At 33.9% G+C, this 20,730-nt stretch overlaps 1 protein-coding gene across 5 annotated transcripts in view; it reads left to right on the top strand.

Moving 5' to 3' along the window:
- The window catches only part of GABRG2 (gamma-aminobutyric acid (GABA) A receptor, gamma 2), a 91,167-nt gene that overhangs the window by 10,075 nt on the left and 60,362 nt on the right, over nucleotides 1-20,730 (top strand). For 3 of the 5 annotated variants that reach the window (XM_011947722.1, XM_011947723.1, XM_011947725.1), the window contains exons 2-4: nucleotides 16,536-16,687; nucleotides 18,204-18,271; nucleotides 20,347-20,567. In XM_011947722.1, the coding sequence (XP_011803112.1) occupies nucleotides 16,536-16,687; nucleotides 18,204-18,271; nucleotides 20,347-20,567 (441 nt within the window). Of the gene's footprint in view, nucleotides 1-6,177; nucleotides 6,303-10,688; nucleotides 10,730-16,535; nucleotides 16,688-18,203; nucleotides 18,272-20,346; nucleotides 20,568-20,730 lie in introns of those variants that run through there. The other 2 variants (XM_011947726.1, XM_011947727.1) reach the window with 2 other exon arrangements.

Raw genomic sequence — 20,730 nt, forward strand, 5'->3', positions numbered from 1 at the left:
TGCACATATCATGAGTTCTTTTTCATTATTATGAATTCCATGGTATGAATTACAATACATTTACCCAGTATCCCCTTGATGCTTCTAGTTTGAAGCTAATTGAAAACAAACTGTCATGGATGTTATTGTACAAGTGATGGTGAAGGCATCTGTTATTACTCTTGATGAAATGTCTAGGACGTAGCATGGATGTATTTTATTGTAAGAAATTTAGCAAAACACTATTTCAGTGTATGATAGTTTAAGTTACTTTAAGTCATTGCAACCTTAGATATCATCTGTCTTTGCATTAGTTATCTATCTCTACATCACCAGTTATTCAAAAGTTAGCAATTGAAAATAAGAAATACTTCTTATTTTGCAATGTTTGAGGAGCAGGAATCCAAGAATGGGTAGTTTGGTGATTGCAACTTAGGATCTCTCATAAGATTGCAGTCAAATTGTTGAACAGGGTCCTGGCCATCTTAAGGTGCTAGAAAATCAATTTTCAGGCTCACTCCAATGTGGCTATTAAAAGGAAGTTCCAGTTTCTTGTCTTATGAGCTCTACATGGTGTTGGAGAGTTGGAGAGAGGAGACAGAGTGGATTGGGGGAGGAAAGAAGGAGGGAGGAAGGGAGTGGGAAAGAGGATTTTCAAGATGAAAGCCATGGTCTTTACAATAAAGTGTCAAAAATTATACACCATCGCTTCTGTCATATGCTGTTGATGATACAGACCTATCCTGATGCATAATGGGAGGGATCTACATGAAGTTGATTCCTTAGTCTTCTTCTGCTACTAAAACAAAACATCATAGATTACATGGCCTATAAACAACAGATATGTGTTTCTCAGTTCTGGAGACTGGAAGTCTGAGATCAGGATGCCAACGTGGCTGGGTTCTGGCGAGGGCCTTCTTCTGGGTTGCAAATTGCTCTTCTCACTGTATCCTCACAAATAGTGTTATGCCACATTAAACTTAATCAGATCCCTTTAAACACTGGGTTTATTTTCCTATCACCTTTCACAGGCATTGCTTTCAGAACAGCTTGCCATACGTGTGTGTGTATTTTTTATTTTATTTTATTTTAATTAATTAATTTATTTATTTTTGAGATGGGATCTCACTCTGTCGCCCAGGCTGGAGTGCAGTGGTGGAATCTCGGCTCACTGCAAGCTCCGCCTCCCGGGTTCACGCCATTCTCCCGCCTCACCCGCCAGAGTAGCTGGGACTACAGATGCCTGTCACCACGCCCAGCTAACTTTTTATATTTTAGTAGAGAAGGGGTTTCGCCGTGTTAGCCAGGATGGTCTCGATCTCCTCACCTCATGATCTGCCCGCCTCGGCCTCCCAAAATACTGGGATTAGAGGTGTGAGCCACCATGCCCAACCACTTCTTATCTATTTTTTTAAATCATGTCATCTTTCTTCAATACAGAATTTTCATCAGAGTGATGGCTCAGTGTTTGAGATGTAATTCTGTCATAGATATTTTCTATTTAAAGTTTAAAAAGTGAAGTCATACATGGAACGATATTTAGCTAAGAGAATTATTGTATTTTAAAGCCTGAAATAATAAAAGTGACTTTGTCTAGATAAACAAAAATCTACAATCTTTCAGTCACGTTGCATGTCACCTCATAAAAAATCTTTTATATATTAATAATTAAATTTATTTAATTTGTTTAAGTTAAATACATTAATATTATATAATTAATAATTTTGAAAATGCAAATAAAATGAACTCAGTGTCATAAAACCAAAAATATGTGAGTGCTCACATACTCCTCAAAACATCTGTTACAGTTGATTGTAATTTTCCAGGTACTCTTGTGCTCAACAGGCCATTTACACAGTTTCCATGGTCCATGATGGAAGTCCTCTTGGGAGATCGACTTCCCTTTGCATGTGCAGCTTAATTTCTCTGATGACCAAGCATCACAGTAAATTCTAGAAAGTCATATGAGGATGGAGAGATTTCTTAATTCAATTTTAGTCTCCTTTACTTCAGGTTGTAAGTGATGTACCAAGCAGATTCTTAACAGTTGTTTAAGTTTTAATAAAATATATCAGAAAAGTGCAAATGCACATAAAACACAAAATTAGAGATTGTAGTTGTATACTCTGATTCAGGTTACCCGCACTATACCCTCCTGGATTACTATTTATTTTATTAATCACGTTTTATTAATTCCCACCCACGATGTTGCTAGCACCATGCCAGCTGCTGAGATATAGTGCTGAACAAGGCAAACATAATCCTTGCTCTAGTAAAGTCTATATTCTAGAAGAAGGACATAGTTTTAAATATATATATTTTATATACAATGTAATAATATATAACACTGCTTTTATAAATTTACTTATAGACAATGTCATACCTATATATTGATTTACTTCACTTATTGATTCTGATACAAAGTAATTGTGTACCCAGAGATACATCTTACACTCAAACATTATTTATTTATTTTTATTTTATTTACTTATTTTTATTGAGACAGGATCTCACTCCGTCATCCAGGTTGGAGTGCAGTGGTGTGATAGCTCACTGCAGCCTCCGCCTCCCAGGTTCAAGCAATTCTCCCACCTCAGCCTCCAAAGTAGCTGAGATTACAGGGTTGCACCACCATGCTCGGCTAATTTTTGCAGTTTTAAACCGATAAACCCACATGATTCTGTTCATTTTTCCCCTGAAATAAGCTAACATAAGATACCATTTGGCCCCTGTTGAGCTCTGAGGTAATGTGTTAAAAACAGAATGAATATAAATGCAAGGTGGACAAATTCCTTCCTGCCTGCTTCCTTCCTTCCTGTCTTCAATAAATGTTTATTGAGTTTCTAATACTTGCATGGCACTGTACTAGGAAATAGACCTTGCTGTCTGGGGGAAAACAGACAGTAAACAAACAAATTAAATAAACTTCAAATTGTGATAGCGTTGACGAAATAACAAGTGTGGTGTGATGAAGATAATCCAGGAAATTTTACTTTGCATATACTGGCCAGGAAAGGCAATTATGAATAATGGATAAGAAGTAGAAACTATGAGAGGAGGAAAGGAACCCAGCAGTGAAAAGATTGAAGGGAAGACCATTATCATCATAAGTAGCAGCAGATACAAGAATCCCCAAAGAAATAGGCACTTGGTATAATTTAAGTATGAAAAGAAGGTCCAGGTGGCTGGAAGATAGATTGAGAATGAAAAAGTCAGGGGGAAGAACTTGGGAGGCAGAAAACTATTTCCTAATGTATGGTCTCAAAATCATGGTAAGTAATTTGAATTGTACTCTGGGGAAGGAGTTTGGATTGGGGTAAGACTTCATATACTAATATCAACAGTTTCATTCTTAGGGAAAAGTGTACCTATATAATCTGGGGAATTGTAAGGGTTGCATTTTACCTACCAGTTTTCAGTTGCTTGACAATTAACTCAAGTGCTGACTTTTAGCTTCATCAGAGTTATATAACGTGTTGTTCTACATCCTACTGCGAAATCTTAGTGAGACCAAGAACCAGTTATTGATTTTAATATTATGTCAATGATTTAAAACATACTTATTTTATGGCATTGAAATGAAATTATTGCATTTTATTTAACTAATGTGTGTAAATGTGTAAATACATTTGTTTTTATAGAGCTAAATACCTTGCATCTAATAAATGGCAAACACTATTGCTAAATTCCTAGTTAATTATTACGATTTGGACATTAATTGAATGTTTAAAATTTTAAGGGATTCTCATAGAGACCACTGACAAAAGTATACTTATTTCCTATCCATGAAATTTGTTATTGAGCTTAATCTGTGTATAAATCCAGGCAAATAGTAAAACAGATTAAAAATTCTATACAAAATTAATAAGAAACCAGAGTACTAGTTCATTAATGAAATTTTGTTTCTCCCCACCAAATTTTTAAAATTTTAAGCCCAATTATCTCATACTTTATTATTAGAAAATTTCCACAAATATCTAATGGCAGAGAATATTTTTTTAAAGTTTAATGATGATTACAGAATAATAGTTGTATTTTTAAGTTATCATACAGCATAATTGACCTCTTAGTGTATACTTACATACATTTTAACACATATATTAGTTCTCTCAAGTACCATAAGCACCATCCAAATCAGTATTCTTGGTTTGAGTGGTAGTTATGGTACTCACAAGAACAAAATGAAAGCAAACAACAACAACAACAACGAATCCTTTACTCCTTGAAACTGATCTGTTATTCATCATTGAAGATTTTTCTTTCAAGAATATAATTAGAGACACATACAGTTCATTTAGCATAATACTTTCGAGATTCATCTAAGTTGTTGAGGTGTCAAATAAGCACAGGAAAAGAGGTTCAAGATCATTAGCCTTTACCCATTAGACAAATGCAAATTAAAATCATAATATGATATCACTACACATCTATTAGAGTGGGCAAAATAAAAACCACTCTGGCAAGACCAAGTGTGGTGAGGATGTCAGGCAACTCGAACTACATAGCTAGTGTGAATGAAAATGGTATAGCTACTTAGGAAAACAGTTTAGAAATTTCTTATAAGGTTAAACACACACTTAACATATTACACAGTAATTCCACTCCTAAATATTTACATGGGATAATTAAAAACTTATCTTACAGAATACCAGATTTTAAAATACAGTGATTGTCTAGTTCAGTTTTTTTTTTTCCAGAAACGCTTACATAAAAATGATCACATTCAGTTTTCTAGACAAAATGGAGTTTTTTTTCCCTTGAGAGTACATTCTTGATTGAATTAAATTATGAACTTTTCAATGGTTATGTGTTCTGCTTTGATACTACTGGTGATTATATACTCAATAATATTAGAAAGACTAGAGAAAGTAATAATAGGGAAGATGAGGGAAGAAGTATGGATTCTATAAAAGCCTAATATTACAAAATGCACATTAGTGTTGCAGCCGTTTGTAAGAGATGGTAATATACTGCCAGCAAAGAAGGTAAGTTATCTTGTTATTTCATTAAGGCACTCTCATTTTCTAATATGAATTCATAATAATTTAAGGCTTTTAGCCTTATTGTGTGTTAAAAGATTTAAACTTGTAAATTTATAAATTACACAAACAGCCCTCTTCTATTATATAAACCTTTCTGACTTAACACATGCTTAAAATTGGGGTGAAGTTAGGATGTTTTCAAATTTCATTGGGGATTTTTTTTGTATTGTTCCAGAATTCCAGGAACAAATGTAATTTTGGACTTTCCAAAATGGGTTCATGAAGAACTAATTTGTTCACTCTGAATATGGAACTTTTAAAAAAAGTAATAATTCTAAGTGCTAAGAATAGTGCTTAGCTCATAAGAGATGTCTGTGAATAAACACAAACGAGTGAATGAACACAAATTTCTATAATCTGGAGTATTCATAATTCCTAGTTATGTAAATTCATATTATATAGAGATAAAAATAAGCTATTTATATAACGAGAGTAGGAGGAAGGAGGAACAAGAACAGTACTAACAACAAGACTAAAAGATAAGGATAAGAAATGACTTGATTAACTTTTAAAGTGAACAATAAAAACTTGATTTTGAGAAAATATTTTATGTATAAAGAGTCAAAGAAAACTTACTAGTAGTCTTTGAGAATTGACCCTGACCACGAGGACAGATTTGGCATTTGTTTACCTTGAATCTGAAAATAAAGTTTTAGCACAATTTTAGAAAAGAAAGAAACAAACAGAAAAGTATAAGAAAGACGAATAAGAAAAATTTCCAGAATTATGGTCATCCAGATGTATGTACATATGTTGTTAAATCTAGTGTATGAAAATGAAAATTTAATCAGCTATCTGAAAAGTTTTGCTCCATAGTTTCCAACATCTAAACACAAAAATAAAATTGGAATATTTCATTTCCTGTCACCATAGTACAATATGAATTTTCAAATACATTTGATACATTTGAATATCTGCCTAAATATGGAACCAGCCTTCATTTTCCTACACTTGTTCTCAGTGACCTTTAAATGATTCTAAATCTGAGACAGTTTAATCTTTTGTTCATGTGTCACGTGAAAGTGCACAGAAAATCTCCTATCCGTCTGTGGACTCTTTGCAAATATTTTAAAATATTGCAATCTTGTATATGAGCATCTTTGCTAGAGGAAGAATCAAAAGTTTTATCAGTTCCTCAAAATATTTTGTATTCTAGAGGAAAATTTTCTTCTTACCCACATAAATTGAGATTTGAAAGTGAATGCAAAAAAACATTGATAGAAATAATCTCAATATCAAGTTGGAGGTGCTGACAGACAGAGCTAAGTCATGTTCTACAATGTGAGAACGTTTTTGGTATTGTTATTTAAGCATTGCTGTTTTTCTAGCTGTTCAGGTGTTTGTCTCCTTAAATAGATGAGGAGTGTTTTGATATCAGCATTATACTTTGAACTTCTTTCCATCTACAACTGTTTTCAAAAAAGAGTCTCAAATATAAGCGATTTAATGAAGGATCAAGAAATCTAAATCTGTAAGTCACTGTTTCCCAAATTCAATGTTTTCTGCCACATCTAAGTAATACATGATCATTTATGACTGAACTTTTTTCATAAAACAAAGTAGTTTTTAGTAAGATTATTTTATTTAATGAATTTAATAAAACAATACAAACTGGAAATCGTGTCACTTTTCATATTAGAAGACAACAGCAAAGTAAATTCAATGATACCAGGACAATGTTATCAAATTTTAATTTTGTATTTGGTCTCCCAGACATGCCAAGCTTGCTCTTGGTCTCTTTAGAAGGCAGATTAGCAAATTGAAAAGAGTGGCTAAAGATAAATTAGAAATAAACCGAGACTTTGCCCTCAATATAATTAGATATGCTGAAAGAAAATTTAAAAGGGAAAATTTTCTAATTATATGTTTCAATATCTTTTAATACTATACCGATGTGACACTTAATTAAAATTGTCTGTGTACTAGAGCAGGTGTCCCAAGCTTTAGGAAATGTTAATACAGGGCTATCTTAATAGCCCAAAAATATTGAGGATGATGCTATTTTGAATTTTCAGTTTACCATGAAACACTATAGCAAGTGACATCTGACTTAACTAAAAGCAGTTACCAAAGTAATTATTTACTCTAAGAAAAGAAAGTCCAGGTTGTTCTGTCATACTATCTTGCAGTAGCTCTTAATTATGGCTGCACCTTAGAATTAGTTGAATACCAAAGTCTTGGTCTCATGGAGACCAATTAAATCATTATAAGAGGTAGGAGTTCAGCACTGGCATTTCTTTAAACCCTCCACTTAATATTAACACACAGCCAGGGTTAAGATGACTAACTTATGTCCTATTTTGAAAATTCAGTATTTGCCGCACCTTGCATATTTATGATATATTAGTCATCATATAAATGAAGAAATACAAAGTATTTCCTGCTTGATATATTTCTTGAGGGTAAATAATTATGTCCTTCTCTTTTATGGTTTGCATATCTTCTCTGATTAAAATTGGTCTTGGATTTTCATAGAATATGGCAAGAAATGCAATCTATGTGTGTTTCTGAAGTGAAATAGTGGAAGCCTTCTTTATTACATTGACTTTATCACCATGTTGTCATTATAGACCAATAACAAGACAAGTATAGGGTGAAAGTTCTACCATCTGATAAAAAAAATGCTGCATGAGACCAACATATTTATGAACCCGCTTCAGGTTACTGCCTTTAATATCTTCCATGTTAGTATGTAGTGTACAAGAAAAACTGTACCAGTTTTCCCAAGGTCATGCAGGTTATGAGGCTGTCAATATTTTTGTATGTAGTGATATTTCACAAATTTGCACTGTTGTACAGTATTTCATTATATGTACATGCCATATTTTATTTACCCATTTTACTGCTTATTTGAGTTTTATTTATTTCTGTATGTGACAAATAATGCAACTGTGAGCTTCTTTGTACATATGTTAAGTAGAACAATGTCATCGTAGCTTTTATTGTGTAGCAAGGTATACACAAATGAGAAAGTGAAAATACTATTTTTAACATGTTGTAAATAATTCTACTGAATGCTTTATAAAGAGATAAATGAGAAATATTCCAGTTTAATAAACATTTGTCAACATTTCTTTCTAACCACAATTTAGCATGCACATTTTTCTTTCTGTCCTACCCAGCAGCCATGGACAGTTGACGTGACTTTAGGATTTGTTCTTGTGTTAACTTTGACTTTGTTTCATTTTTTTTTTAGTACTTTTTTTTTAATTTTTATTTTTTAAACTTTTATTTTGAGTTCAGCGGTACAAATGCAGGTTTCTTACATAGGTAAACTTGTGTTATGGGGGTTTGTGGTACAGATTATTTCATCACGCAGGTATTAAGCCTAGTGCCCATCAGTTATTTTTCCTGATCCTCTCCCTCCTCCTAGCCTTCACACTCTGAGAGGCCCCAGTGCATGTTGCTCCTCTCTATTTGTTCATGTGTCCTCATTGTTTAGCTTCCACTTATAAGTAAGAATGTGCAGTATTTGCTTTTCTGTTCCCGGGTTAGTTTGATAAGGATTATGGCCTCCAGCTCCATTTATGTCCCTGCGAAGGACATGATCTCATTGTTTTTTTATGGCTGCATACTACTCCATGGTGTAGATGTACCACATTTTTTTTTTATCCAGTCTATCACTGATGGACATTTAGGTTGATTCCATGTCTTTGCCATTGTGAATAGTGCTGCAATAAACATACTCATGCATGCTTTGTTTCATTACAGTTTTAAAAATGTTTTAAACATATGTCATTCGAGTTTTCCCGTGCAGAGAATCATCAGCACTTGATGAAGAGAGCAATGGCAACCATACAATAGCGACTTATATAGGCAGCTCCTTTTAGTATTAACTCTAATTGTTACATGGGCACATATATAAAGAGAGTGAGCTACATACTAAGATGATTTCCACAAATACTGAATCTTCTTTTAAAAAATTAATATTCATGTTTTGAAAACTATTCATTGGGTGCCTTGCCAAACACTTAAAAAGTTTTAGAAAACCACACCTTTGAAGACAGAAGCAGTTCTTGTCCTTAGGTGCTTAATGCTCTGCTTTTAACCTTCATAGCTAAACTTGATTAGTTTGTTTTCTTAAGAAGTATTAATGTGTAAAAAGCATGGAAGATTAAAATATAACTCAATGCATTGTCAAAAACTGAAATAAAAACCCATGTAATTACCAACTATGTCTGAAAATAAAATATTGCCAATGCCCCAGAAAACGTCTTCTTTGCTTCCTAATTTCTGTCCTATTTCTCTTACCTCAAATAACTGCTGTCCTGACTTTGAGCACTACAGGTAATTTTTCTTGTCATTAAATTTTATGTAACAGAAGTATTACATATTTGTCCGTGTATATAAATGTCCAGACATCCTTTGCTCAGATTTTCATTTTTCAAATTTACTTTGCTGCATGTAGCAATGTTTCACAAATTTGACCTGTTATACAATATTTCATTATGTGTACAAGCCATATTTTATTTATCAATTTTACTGTTGATTTGAGTTCTATTTTTTCTTGTATGTGACAAATAATGCAACTGTGTACTTTCTTGTACATGTCTTTAAGTAGATGTGGTAATGCATTTCCTTTTGGAAATAATCAAGAGATTAAATTTCTGGATTATAGAATCCACAAAATGTTCATTATTAGCAGATAATGCCAAAATATTTTCCTTCCAGCAGTATAGAGTCCTATTTACTCTACATCTTTTCCCTTTTATTTAAGAAGGGTTGAAGCAAAGAATAAAAACAGTAAACTATGATAGGGAGGTGTGATCCATAGAAAACGAACTATAATGATAATTTCAGAATGTAACCTGACATTGATAATTTATTTCTGTTCTACTCCCCACAATGAGCATAGTCACTGCCTCTGCACATTTTCCCTCCTCACCTCCTGAACTACCACAGTTTTAATTTAGTATCTGTGAAACTCATGTGCTTTTGGGGAAGCTGTTTTCATATTTTATGCTAGTGGTAGGTTTATATAATGAAGGTTAAATATTTATCATTTTCTCATTCTCTAGCCACTGATATCAGTGTAATGTGTCTGATCTCATTTAGGCTAGTGATATTAAAAAACGGGAGGCTTTTGGGGGGGCTTTTAGAAAAGTGACTCTTTTCCTCTTTTAGAGAGAGCTTTTGGAAAAGTATATCTCTCTGTTTTTGTGGATACATACAAAGAAGCATAGAGGTGAAAAGTTGTTGCCAGAATCTTGTGACCACATAGATACTTCTTCGGGTTGAAGTTGACACCATGGACGATAGAAGAGAGAGATAGAAAAAAAATTTAAGGTTTTGAATACATAGTTAAGGAACTGAGTCGAAACTCCCAGAAGCTCATCTTACCTCAGGATTTAAAATTATACCTGTTAGTGTCTCCCAATTTAGTTTGAATGTTGTGATACTTACAATCAAATTCATCTTAGCGAATAAAATCCCACAGACATTTATTTGATATGCATCATTTGTTGCTGTTAATAAAGTAAACAATTTGCATTTTATATATTACAAACTAAGTGTCTGATAATTGATTCAGCCAAACACACCAACAGCTGTTAGCCTAATACCAAAAAAATTAAACAGGATATGAGGTGAGAAAGACATTTTAAGTAGGACAATTTATTAGCCGAATGGTTTACGTTCCTGCCCTAAGTAGGACAATTTATTAGCCGAATGGTTTACATTCTACCCTCTTTGCATGTACACACTCACATGTACCCACTTATGCATAGAGCACCCTCTGAACAGGTTTTGTACAGGGAATTTGCATGTCCTCACTGGGAGGAATAAAATCCCACAGGCCATTGAAGGACCTATATGAAGAAGCAACTAGCACCCCAATAGCCCTGTCCATTGAACACTACTATGTCTCTAAAGAGTAGCCAGTCCTCCCGGATAGTACTGCGTGGAGTCCCCCTAACCACGATCATATACTGAGTTCCCTTTGCCTTCTGAGGATGTACACTCACCTACTCTGCCTGTTCCTACACTGTTTACCAAACTCCACCTTTTGCAGTGGCTGAAGGACATCCTTTAAACTGAACTAGTTTATATGTGTGTCTTGTCTCTGTTATATACATTGCTTTCCAAACAGAGGAAAGAGTTTAAATGAGGCAGATAATCACATCCATTATGTTAACTTGCAAACTTTGCTTTTATTCCTCAATGTGGTGAGATCAAATCAGTGGTATCTGCAGTGGCAAGTTTATGAAATCTGAACGTTATTAACTTTGTGCTAAAGGCATCATGTCTTTTATTGGACTCAGGCACCAACTAATGTATTGTCCTAAGGGAAAATGACCTGGAACAATCATGTATTTTGAATGATCTTATTGTTTAATGAATGTATAGCTGTAGATTATTTGGTCTTAATTTCTTTCTCAAAGTCATGAAGAATAATGGTTCAATGTTTAGTTTTGGCCAACTAAAGTGACAATTGTGATTGTAACAGTGCTTCTTTATCTGTAAAACAGGAATAAATATCAGTGTTTTGAGGATTAAGTGAGAGAATGTATGTGAAATCTTTATTAAAGTTATACCTAGAACATAGTGAATATTTTTAATACTATTACTTCTCCAAGGAAAACTGGTGAGCAAAAAAATCATTTCCAAAAATCTTCATTGAGCATACACTCATGAAATTTATAGTTTAGTAATGAAGGCAGACAATAGACAAGTCAATAAATGCACATTGTGATAAATTCTATGAAACAATCTCCTGGTAGAGCAGGTGATGGGTGGGTGGGCAAGAAATGTAGATAAGATAGTCAGAAATGATCTCTACGATTAGATGCTTTTATTGAAACATGCTAAGTAGTTGACTGAGGAGTGGAGCAAAGGAAAGGTTGAAAGCAGAAAAGACAGTTACATGCAAAGATTCTGGAGTTTGGCCTGATTTTCAGAACTCAGTTAACTCGCAGATAACATGATGATGTAGGGAACAAGAGATTCCTGTATTAATGATACTTTTGGGGCATGGGTTTCCCAGTGGAATCTACAGTCTCATGGGAATCTGGAGTAGCAGTGAGTCCCTGTGCATGTGGTAAAGGAAGGAATAGAGATTTATGAGATATAAGTAGTGGATATTCACAATTTAGCGTATTGTGCAATGGAGCAGAAAATCCAATGCATGGGAATTTTTATTAGAAAAGGTCAAAGGTATCATTTTCCTGTGTGTATGTCTTGAGAGATTTATTTTGACCTATAAAATACTTTGCATATGAACTCATTGCACTTATAAAAATGTAAACCAAAAATTGTACCAAGAAAATATTAGTGAAACCAACATTATGAAAGAAAGAAACACTAAAAATATAAATTTTTTTAAGAATACAAATAATCAATTTTTAAAATTCAACTACTTACCTGCGTTAGAGAAGGATAAATATATATTCAGTCTTTATTATGTCAAACACTAATAGATTTAAAGGCATCTGAACAAGCAGACAAATGCCTTTGTTTCTCATCCAAATATTTGCTGTTCTACTATCCTGGGCAATTACTAGATTTTCCTCCTCTACCCCTAAACTTAGACCTTTATTAAATATATAGAAATCTGAAATACCTAGGTAGAAATTTAAAATTCCAGAAACTGCATGACTAATCTTCAGGATGGCAAACATCCAGAATATGTACCAAAATTAAAATGTCTAGAATCTTGTTAAAATTGTGAGCAACCTCTCATTGAACAATCTCTATGCAGTATTTGTTGTGTTTTATAAGCCACTTTTGTTCTTCTAAATAGGATTGATTTTTACTTCTAATTACAAGTATGAATTCATGTTTGTAATCATGCCTAAATTCAAATTATGCATAAAACTGCAATGATGAGAATAAAAATGAATAATCTAATATACAACATGAAGATTCAGATTTAGATCTAAAGCAGGAACCTGAGAATTTTTATTTTAAAAAATCCCACCCCAACACATACACATACATGTACACATACAAGTACATATACACGTACACATACCCATACACATACACATACACACAGAGCCAGGGATATGTGCCACTGATATAACCACTCTATAACTGAGATCCTCAAATATTAATATGCATATGAATCATTTGTGAAACTTGTTAAAATAGCAATTCTGATTTCAGGGTCTGAGTGGGTCCCAGAGCTCTGCATTTCTGGCAAGCTCCCAGGCGATGTTGCTACTGTGGCCCCAGGCTCTCAATAAGGTGATTTTCTAACCATTTTTTGAATGTTTTCAAAGATGAAAACTTCACATTCTTTTCTGACACTATCACTCAGAAACTACCACTCAGATGACAAAAATGTTTTTATTATGGTTAGCTAATTGAAGGATAAGTTTAATTTCAGTTATTTTACTATGTAAGAATATATTTTTAATTATGTGGTACCTGGAGGAGTAATAACTTCTAAAGGCCGTTCCATGTAGGTAAGTACCTTTAGCCAGAAGTTCAAATATGTTTTCTCTCTACCCACTCAACTGTTGAGTGAATTCCTCAAATCATTATCAATCTGTTTCTGCCCAGACATTCTTATGGAGCCTACAATTCCACAGAATGTCTCATCTGATGGTAAGACTTCATTATTCCTAGATAGCCTACCTGTGAATGCAGAGATTTTTATGTCCAAAGCACTCTAGAGAAAGAAAAAGCATAATTTTAATAAAAGAAGTTCCTTTCTTAAAGACAAATCTGGAAACAATCCCAGATTATGCATCAGCTCCTTTAACTTAGACCTCAGCTGGAAAAACTGTGGAAAAGAATAACTTTTTTTATTTATAATGTAGACATCATTATTTTTCTTCCTGACAAACATTTGTTTTTAGTTCTCCTCAGCCCATATTGTATTAAAAGTCTTGAAGCAGCATATGTAGATGTAGGGTTTTGGTACATGTTTGGAACTAGTGCTATAAATCTATCAGTGGCCACTTTATAAAATGATTGGTATAATATTTATAATAATATTTGTTCCATTATTAATGAATTATGCTACTGATTCATTAATAATATAGTAATTGTCATGGACTTATTTTCAGTACTGTGTGTCAGGCACTGTGCTAAGCACTTAAGCATTGTCTTAACCTTACACAAGAATGTAATATGAGAACTAATATTAAACCTATTTTAAAGATGAAAACTTTGAGGCTTAGCAAGGTTAAATAACTTCCCCAAAGTCATTAACAGTAAGTGTCAGGCAAGACAAGAATCCAGAAAGCAGAACTAGCATTTCCTGATTCCCAAATATATACTCTTAAGTACTCTATTTTACCTCTCGATGGCTAAGTAGACATCCTGAAGTGTGAAAAAAACTAGGTGATGAATCTGAGGAAATTGTTGGAGCAATTCTGGAAATAGTCTTACTTCTAAAAAAGTATCCCTTATCTTTTCACCTTACGTATTTTCCCTCCTGGTCTACCAGATAATAGTAATGACGGTAACACAGCACCATTATACTTGACTCATTTATTTGTTGGCATGGGAAGTGTCATAAACAAACAAATCAAACAATTTAGTACATATCCCCTTTTCTTGAAGAAAAATTAATAGGGTGCATATGTCTTATAGACCTGAGAGAGAGACAGAGAGAGAGAAGAGAGAGAGAGAGAGAGAGAGAGAGAGAGAATGAGACAGATTTTTTGAAAAGGCAGTTTTGCATGAAAAATTTAAACTGTAATAAATTCTATTATGGTATCTGATGAACCAACCATATTCTTTTCTCAAGAGTTATTGGAGGGATTTGAAAATTACTTTGCCAGAGAGCCTTTTTCTCTTTCCCTAAACCAGTAAGATTTGGGTCAGAGGATTAAAGTTTTATTAGGCAGAGTTCAGCGGTGCTCTGGAGAAATGATGAATTGAGGCCCAAGAGGGATTTTTTTTTTTTTTTCTAGCAGCACACTGGCCTCTGCTTGCATGGAGGCTTTTCTCTCTGAGAGCTGACGGAAGCATTGCCCAGCCCATTATACCCACTATAGGCACTGTGTGATATTAATGCTCCTTTAAATTTCCTATGCTCACTAAAGTGCAAGATGTAAGACACAGTATGTTAGGCCTTTGGCAGATATATTTTCATGATGTTTCCTAGTCATAAAACTTTAAAGGAATGAAAAAAAGAGGTTACTGTAATCACTAAGTTGACCCATAACAGTAATTACTCTTAAGACTTCATCCTCTATCCTTACTTTCAAACCAGATTAATCACATAATCATCTTCTGCAATATTTAGTCATCAAGATCTATATATATGAAGTACATAAAACATATATGTGCATTCATGTGTACACACATACATACACACATAGGTATGTATATTTAACTACCTTCTGTATGTATATATACTTGATGACTGAGTATGACTGAAGAAAGGTGATAAATCTGGCTTGAGAATATATGAATATATACATTTATTTATTCAAGGTAAATGTGGCAATTACGTCATAGCTGACAGAATTCATTCTATACTATATGTTTAGAAAAATAAGTTAAAGATGGGGGCAGGGGTGGGAAATGTATTTTAAGTTTGTATTTTTTTTTTAATTTTACTCTAAACTACAAAAGTAACCAATATTCATTCAGTGCTGATAAAAAATGAAAATGGCAGATTTTGCAAGGGCGTGCGTTGCCCTTGGATCTGGAAAATATCATCATCTTGGCGGGGTTGCCCTGGGGCTTGGGGGAGGGTATTGGTAAGCTATAGAAATTCCAGTCCCCTTCCAGAGTCATTCTCAAGTGGCTTCCAGCCCAGTTGCTGAAGGGGTTTCTGACAGGTTTGGGTATAGCGAATACAATCAAAGAACATTATGTAGCCTTTTGATCAGTTATAACAGGTCACTTCATTTCTATGACTGTAGTATATTAACCATTGGTATGAGTTTCCAGCTTAAAAATATTTGCCATCATAAAGGGTGTAACCACATTTTTCTTCATAGTACCCGGTTCTTAACAACCAAAGACAAAAAAACCACCCTTGCCTTCAGTGCTAGTGAGGGGGAAAATACACGTAAACACACCCTGGAGGAAGCAAAGGCAGAGAGACTGAGTTCTCTCCTTAGTGTTCAAGTTAGTGGGGAGAGGCATGTCTGGCAGTTTGTGGGAGGGAATCTAATTATCAGTCTCTTATTTTCATTAATAAGTTGAGGCAAGTGAACTCTTCAAAGGAGGAAAGAGGAGACATTATACCTGAATTCTTAGACTACGTATGGTCATTTAACTATCACTTTCACACAAATAGTTTCCTATAATTCCTTCAGGAGACTGGGAAGTAGGCAGAAAGAATATCAAATATGGGAAAAGTAAAAGTAACTGGCAAAACATGGTGTATTTGTACATGGGAGGGCAAAGAATTCTGAAAACCTGAAGTGTGCACTTGAATACATTTAGTCTCCATCTATGCAGTTTAATTAGAATAACCCTCAAGTGAGACTTTTCAGCTTAAACGTTGCTTTAATCCTGTTTTATTTCTTCTTTTCTACTGGTGGTCTGTGGATAAAAGTCAACTTGAGTATAATCTATATGTTTTTGACCAATATGTTTTTTTCTTAGCTTCACTAGCCAAAAATCTGATGATGACTATGAAGATTATGCTTCTAACAAAACATGGGTCTTGACTCCAAAAGTTCCTGAGGGTGATGTCACTGTCATCTTAAACAATCTGCTGGAAGGATATGACAATAAACTTCGGCCTGATATAGGAGGTTTGTTAAAGTCTTTTGTGTTGTGCTATAGATAGGAACACATAAACATGTCTACTTGATTAGAAAAAAACCATCAGTGTAGTTCAAGAGCAAGGAAGATTTAAATTATACTTTTTTATGTGTTGTAAAAGTAGTGATTAAATAGCATTCCGGCCTAGGAGTGAGAGGAGTGTCAATAAGTTCAAAATGAAGAAATATTATTTTCAAGTGAAGCTTGAGAGCTAGAGTTAGAAATTCAAATATCCCTAGATATCTCAGACAGAAGCTGTAGAAAAAAAAAGCAATGACCCCTTTATGAAGCAACATAAACAAGTCAAACAAGACAATAAATAGTAAAGAGTGGATATGTTGTTTACCTGTTGTTGTGTAACAAACAACCAGAAAATCTCAATGACATATGACAATAAACATTTATGTAATACCCCCCGAGAGATATACTAATCTAGGCTAAAGCAAGCTGGAACTGCTTATTTAGGTGAACTCTACTGTGCATGTTCCTTGTTCTACTCCTGGGACCAGCGCCTAGCTAGGATAACCCTTCTCATAGTAGTAGAAAACAGCCAGAGAGTAAGTAGAATCTCATGAGGCTTAATGTTTAGGCCTAGCATTGGTACACTCACTTTGTGTATATATACTATTAGCCAAAGCCAATCAGATGATCCAGCCCAAAGTCGAGAGGTGGAGGAATAGCCTCACACAGGAGAAGGCAAGAATGTGAATGCTGGTTATAGACAATTCAGTACACCACGGTGAGTTAGGACATGACACTTCCAAGGAAAAAAATAAAGAAGAGACTAACGCTCTTGTTGTTCATTAAATGTTAAATAAAAATGGGGACCATGCATTTAGTCATGGATATTATACTACAGATTTTTAATATCAGTCTTCTCTAACAAATAGGTATGTAATGGGTTTCCATACGGTTTTCTCATATTATCTGTGGTATCACAGTGTACAATAAATCATCAAGGAAGATTAATTTTGTGTTGGTGAGAAGTGTGTGAGGATAATGTGGTAATTAAAGGAATCAACAGGGAATTGTGATCCAAAACCAATTTATATTACCAGTTTGCTCTTTATGTCCATTTCATGTTCTGAATGCATATTTTTTCTGAGTTATTAAGCAATTATTTTTCTATATGGGTCAAGTCAGGGACACGCTCAAGTCAGTTTCAGAGCTTGAAGGAAACATGGTAAAATTCACGATATCTGAGAGAAAGATGGAGAAAAGCCAAGAGAAGCATTTTCTAATTTATTCATTTTTATTTTAGTTTTAAAAGGATAATTGGTTTCAAAACTCTACTATGCGTGCTTATTGCATGTGCATGCTTAAAAAAGATATTTCTTTGAAAACAAAATAGTTATTCAAATGTGGTGAATTAGTAACTGGTACCAAATTAGTTGTGAATAAATTACTTCTAATGTAGCTAAATAAATCTATTCTAGAAAACAAAGATTAAAACATTAAAATCTTGCACCTGTCTACGTGCACACATTTCTATGTTTCTCTTTACAGTGAAACCAACATTAATTCACACAGACATGTATGTGAATAGCATTGGTCCAGTGAACGCTATCAATATGGTGAGTTTCCAAGTAAAATTCTTTGTCTATTTTATTATCATGTTTGAGAGAAAATGTTATGTCATGGAAATAGCAAGAAACATGCCAGCAAAAAGTTTAAGTTTAAAACTTTAGATGTGAAAGACAGTCATCCAGATCCTTTTTTTCTTGTAATATGAAGATAACTAAATGTTAACTATTTTTGTTATGAGAATTAAGTAGGATTACATATATAATTAATTTGTGTAAATACACTATGCTGTTGAAATTCATCAATCAGTGTTTACTTGCCAAGTGCTACTGACTACAAAATAGGATATAGTACTCAAATACTTATTAGAATATTGATAGTTTGGTTCAAATCAGAAATGTTTCTTAGATAAAATAGTGTGTCAGATGTAATAATAAAAGTAATTATGTTCTTATGTAACACTTTCTACCCAAATGTGAAATACAAAACTAGACTGGAGTTCAAAATATCATATAATAGAGAACATAAAATAGAGTAGAGCAGAATGAAGTACAACATAACATAATGTAATATAATATTCTATATTATACAATATTAGATTTGATATAATATAGTGATACTATAACTTTAAAACCATTTTTACCAAACTAGCAATAAAGATGCTCTGCTAAGTCAGAGAGATTGATATGCCACTTGAGGTGATACACCATCACCTGCATACTCCAAGCTAATAAGTTTGCTTGTTTAATCATTAAACAAATTCTAACTTCTTTATAGCCATAATTCTCAGAATATTTAGAGTTCTGAAATAAATTATAAATATCTAAGAAGTAGAAGCTATATAGATAGTTTATTTAAATGCAGAACTTTCTTGTTTTAGGAATAACAGTCCCCAGAACTGTTCTAGGATCAAAGATTGTGAAATATTAGTTTTAAGACCCAAAGTTTTTTATTCATGGCTTTTCTTGCCAAAATGTATAATCTAAATTAATTAATTATTCTTTCTACCGGCACATCACTAATTGGTTGACAAAGGATTTCATAAAACAGGTTCTTTCCTCATTACTTGTAGACTGTAAAAAGGAAACTAAATGGTGAACAAGGGTAGAATGGCTTTCCGGGGTAGAAATGTAGCTAATCACAAGGACACCCAGTGGGAGGTGGTGCAAGGAAAGAAAACAGAACAGTGTGAATGAGACAAAAGACTCAGGCCTAATGATCTGAATTTCACACCATATCTGCTTTTTTTTTTTACTGATGTAAAGCACTCTCCAGTTTAGTGATATGTATACTTGATGGAAATAATTACAGTAATTTGTAACTATAGCATTTAAGAATGCATTTTGTAATAGAGATTAGCACAGTAGTAGAAATTATTTTTAATTGTTAATTTCATCTTGTTTAGAGAAAAGAACATTACAAGTAAATAGTGAAAAAAAACCTTCTTCTTGGGTGTTTGCTCTCTGCCAGACGTGATGCAAAGCACCTTTTGTTGATTCCCTTTTTCTATCCTAACACAGCCTACCCAGTTGGGTTCTTTATGATCCCCACTTTAATATAGGCCAACTGAGTTTCCAGATCTCCTGCTTAGGACTTTTTTGCACATTCTGTACTTTGTTTCACTCTATAGCCATGGTTCTGAATCTGGACTTTTTTTTTCCCTTTCAGGGGATGTTTGACTGTGTCTGAAGGCAATTTTAGTTGTCATTACTTGGCAACATTGAGTGTGGGTTTGTGGTTTGCTACTGTCATCTAAGGAGTAGAGGCTAGGAATGCTTCTAAACATCCCACAATGCACGAGACAGCCCTCACAGCAAGGAACTAGCTAGCTCAAAACAACACAACGCTCTGCTCTATAGACATGGAAAGTAAAGGATTGTATCAAGGCTGTGCTCTTTTGCCAGAACTCACTTTGACAGGTCTACTTTTTCATAAAAGTATCAAACATATCTACAAAAGATGGGTGAAATGGTCACCTCCTCAGCAAAACTCTAGCTTTCTTTTGGATTATTCAAAGCCAAGACAGCTTTGCTTCAGATTGGCAAAGAGAACAGGAATGAAATATGCAAATATTCAACAGTCTTACTGTGTACAAATGTTCTGTTTTATCATTTTATTAAAACAGGAATACACTATTGATATATTTTTTGCGCAAACATGGTATGACCGACGTTTGAAATTTAACAGCACCATTAAAGTCCTCCGATTGAACAGCAACATGGTGGGGAAAATCTGGATTCCAGACACTTTCTTCAGAAACTCCAAAAAGGCTGATGCACACTGGATCACCACCCCCAACAGGATGCTGAGAATTTGGAATGATGGTCGAGTGCTCTACACCCTAAGGTATTCTTTTGCAAAAGGAAAGGAGTAATTGTTAGGAAGAAAACAAACAAACAAACACAAAAGTCAGCCACAAGTCGAAAGAAAGAAAGAAAGAAAGAAAGAAAGAAAGAAAGAAAGAAAGAAAGAAAGAAAGAAAGAAAGAAAGAAAGAAAGAAAGGAAGGA

Source organism: Colobus angolensis, unplaced genomic scaffold, assembly GCF_000951035.1.
Source record: "Colobus angolensis palliatus isolate OR3802 unplaced genomic scaffold, Cang.pa_1.0 Scaffold27, whole genome shotgun sequence".
NCBI classification, from domain to species: Eukaryota; Metazoa; Chordata; class Mammalia; order Primates; family Cercopithecidae; genus Colobus; species Colobus angolensis.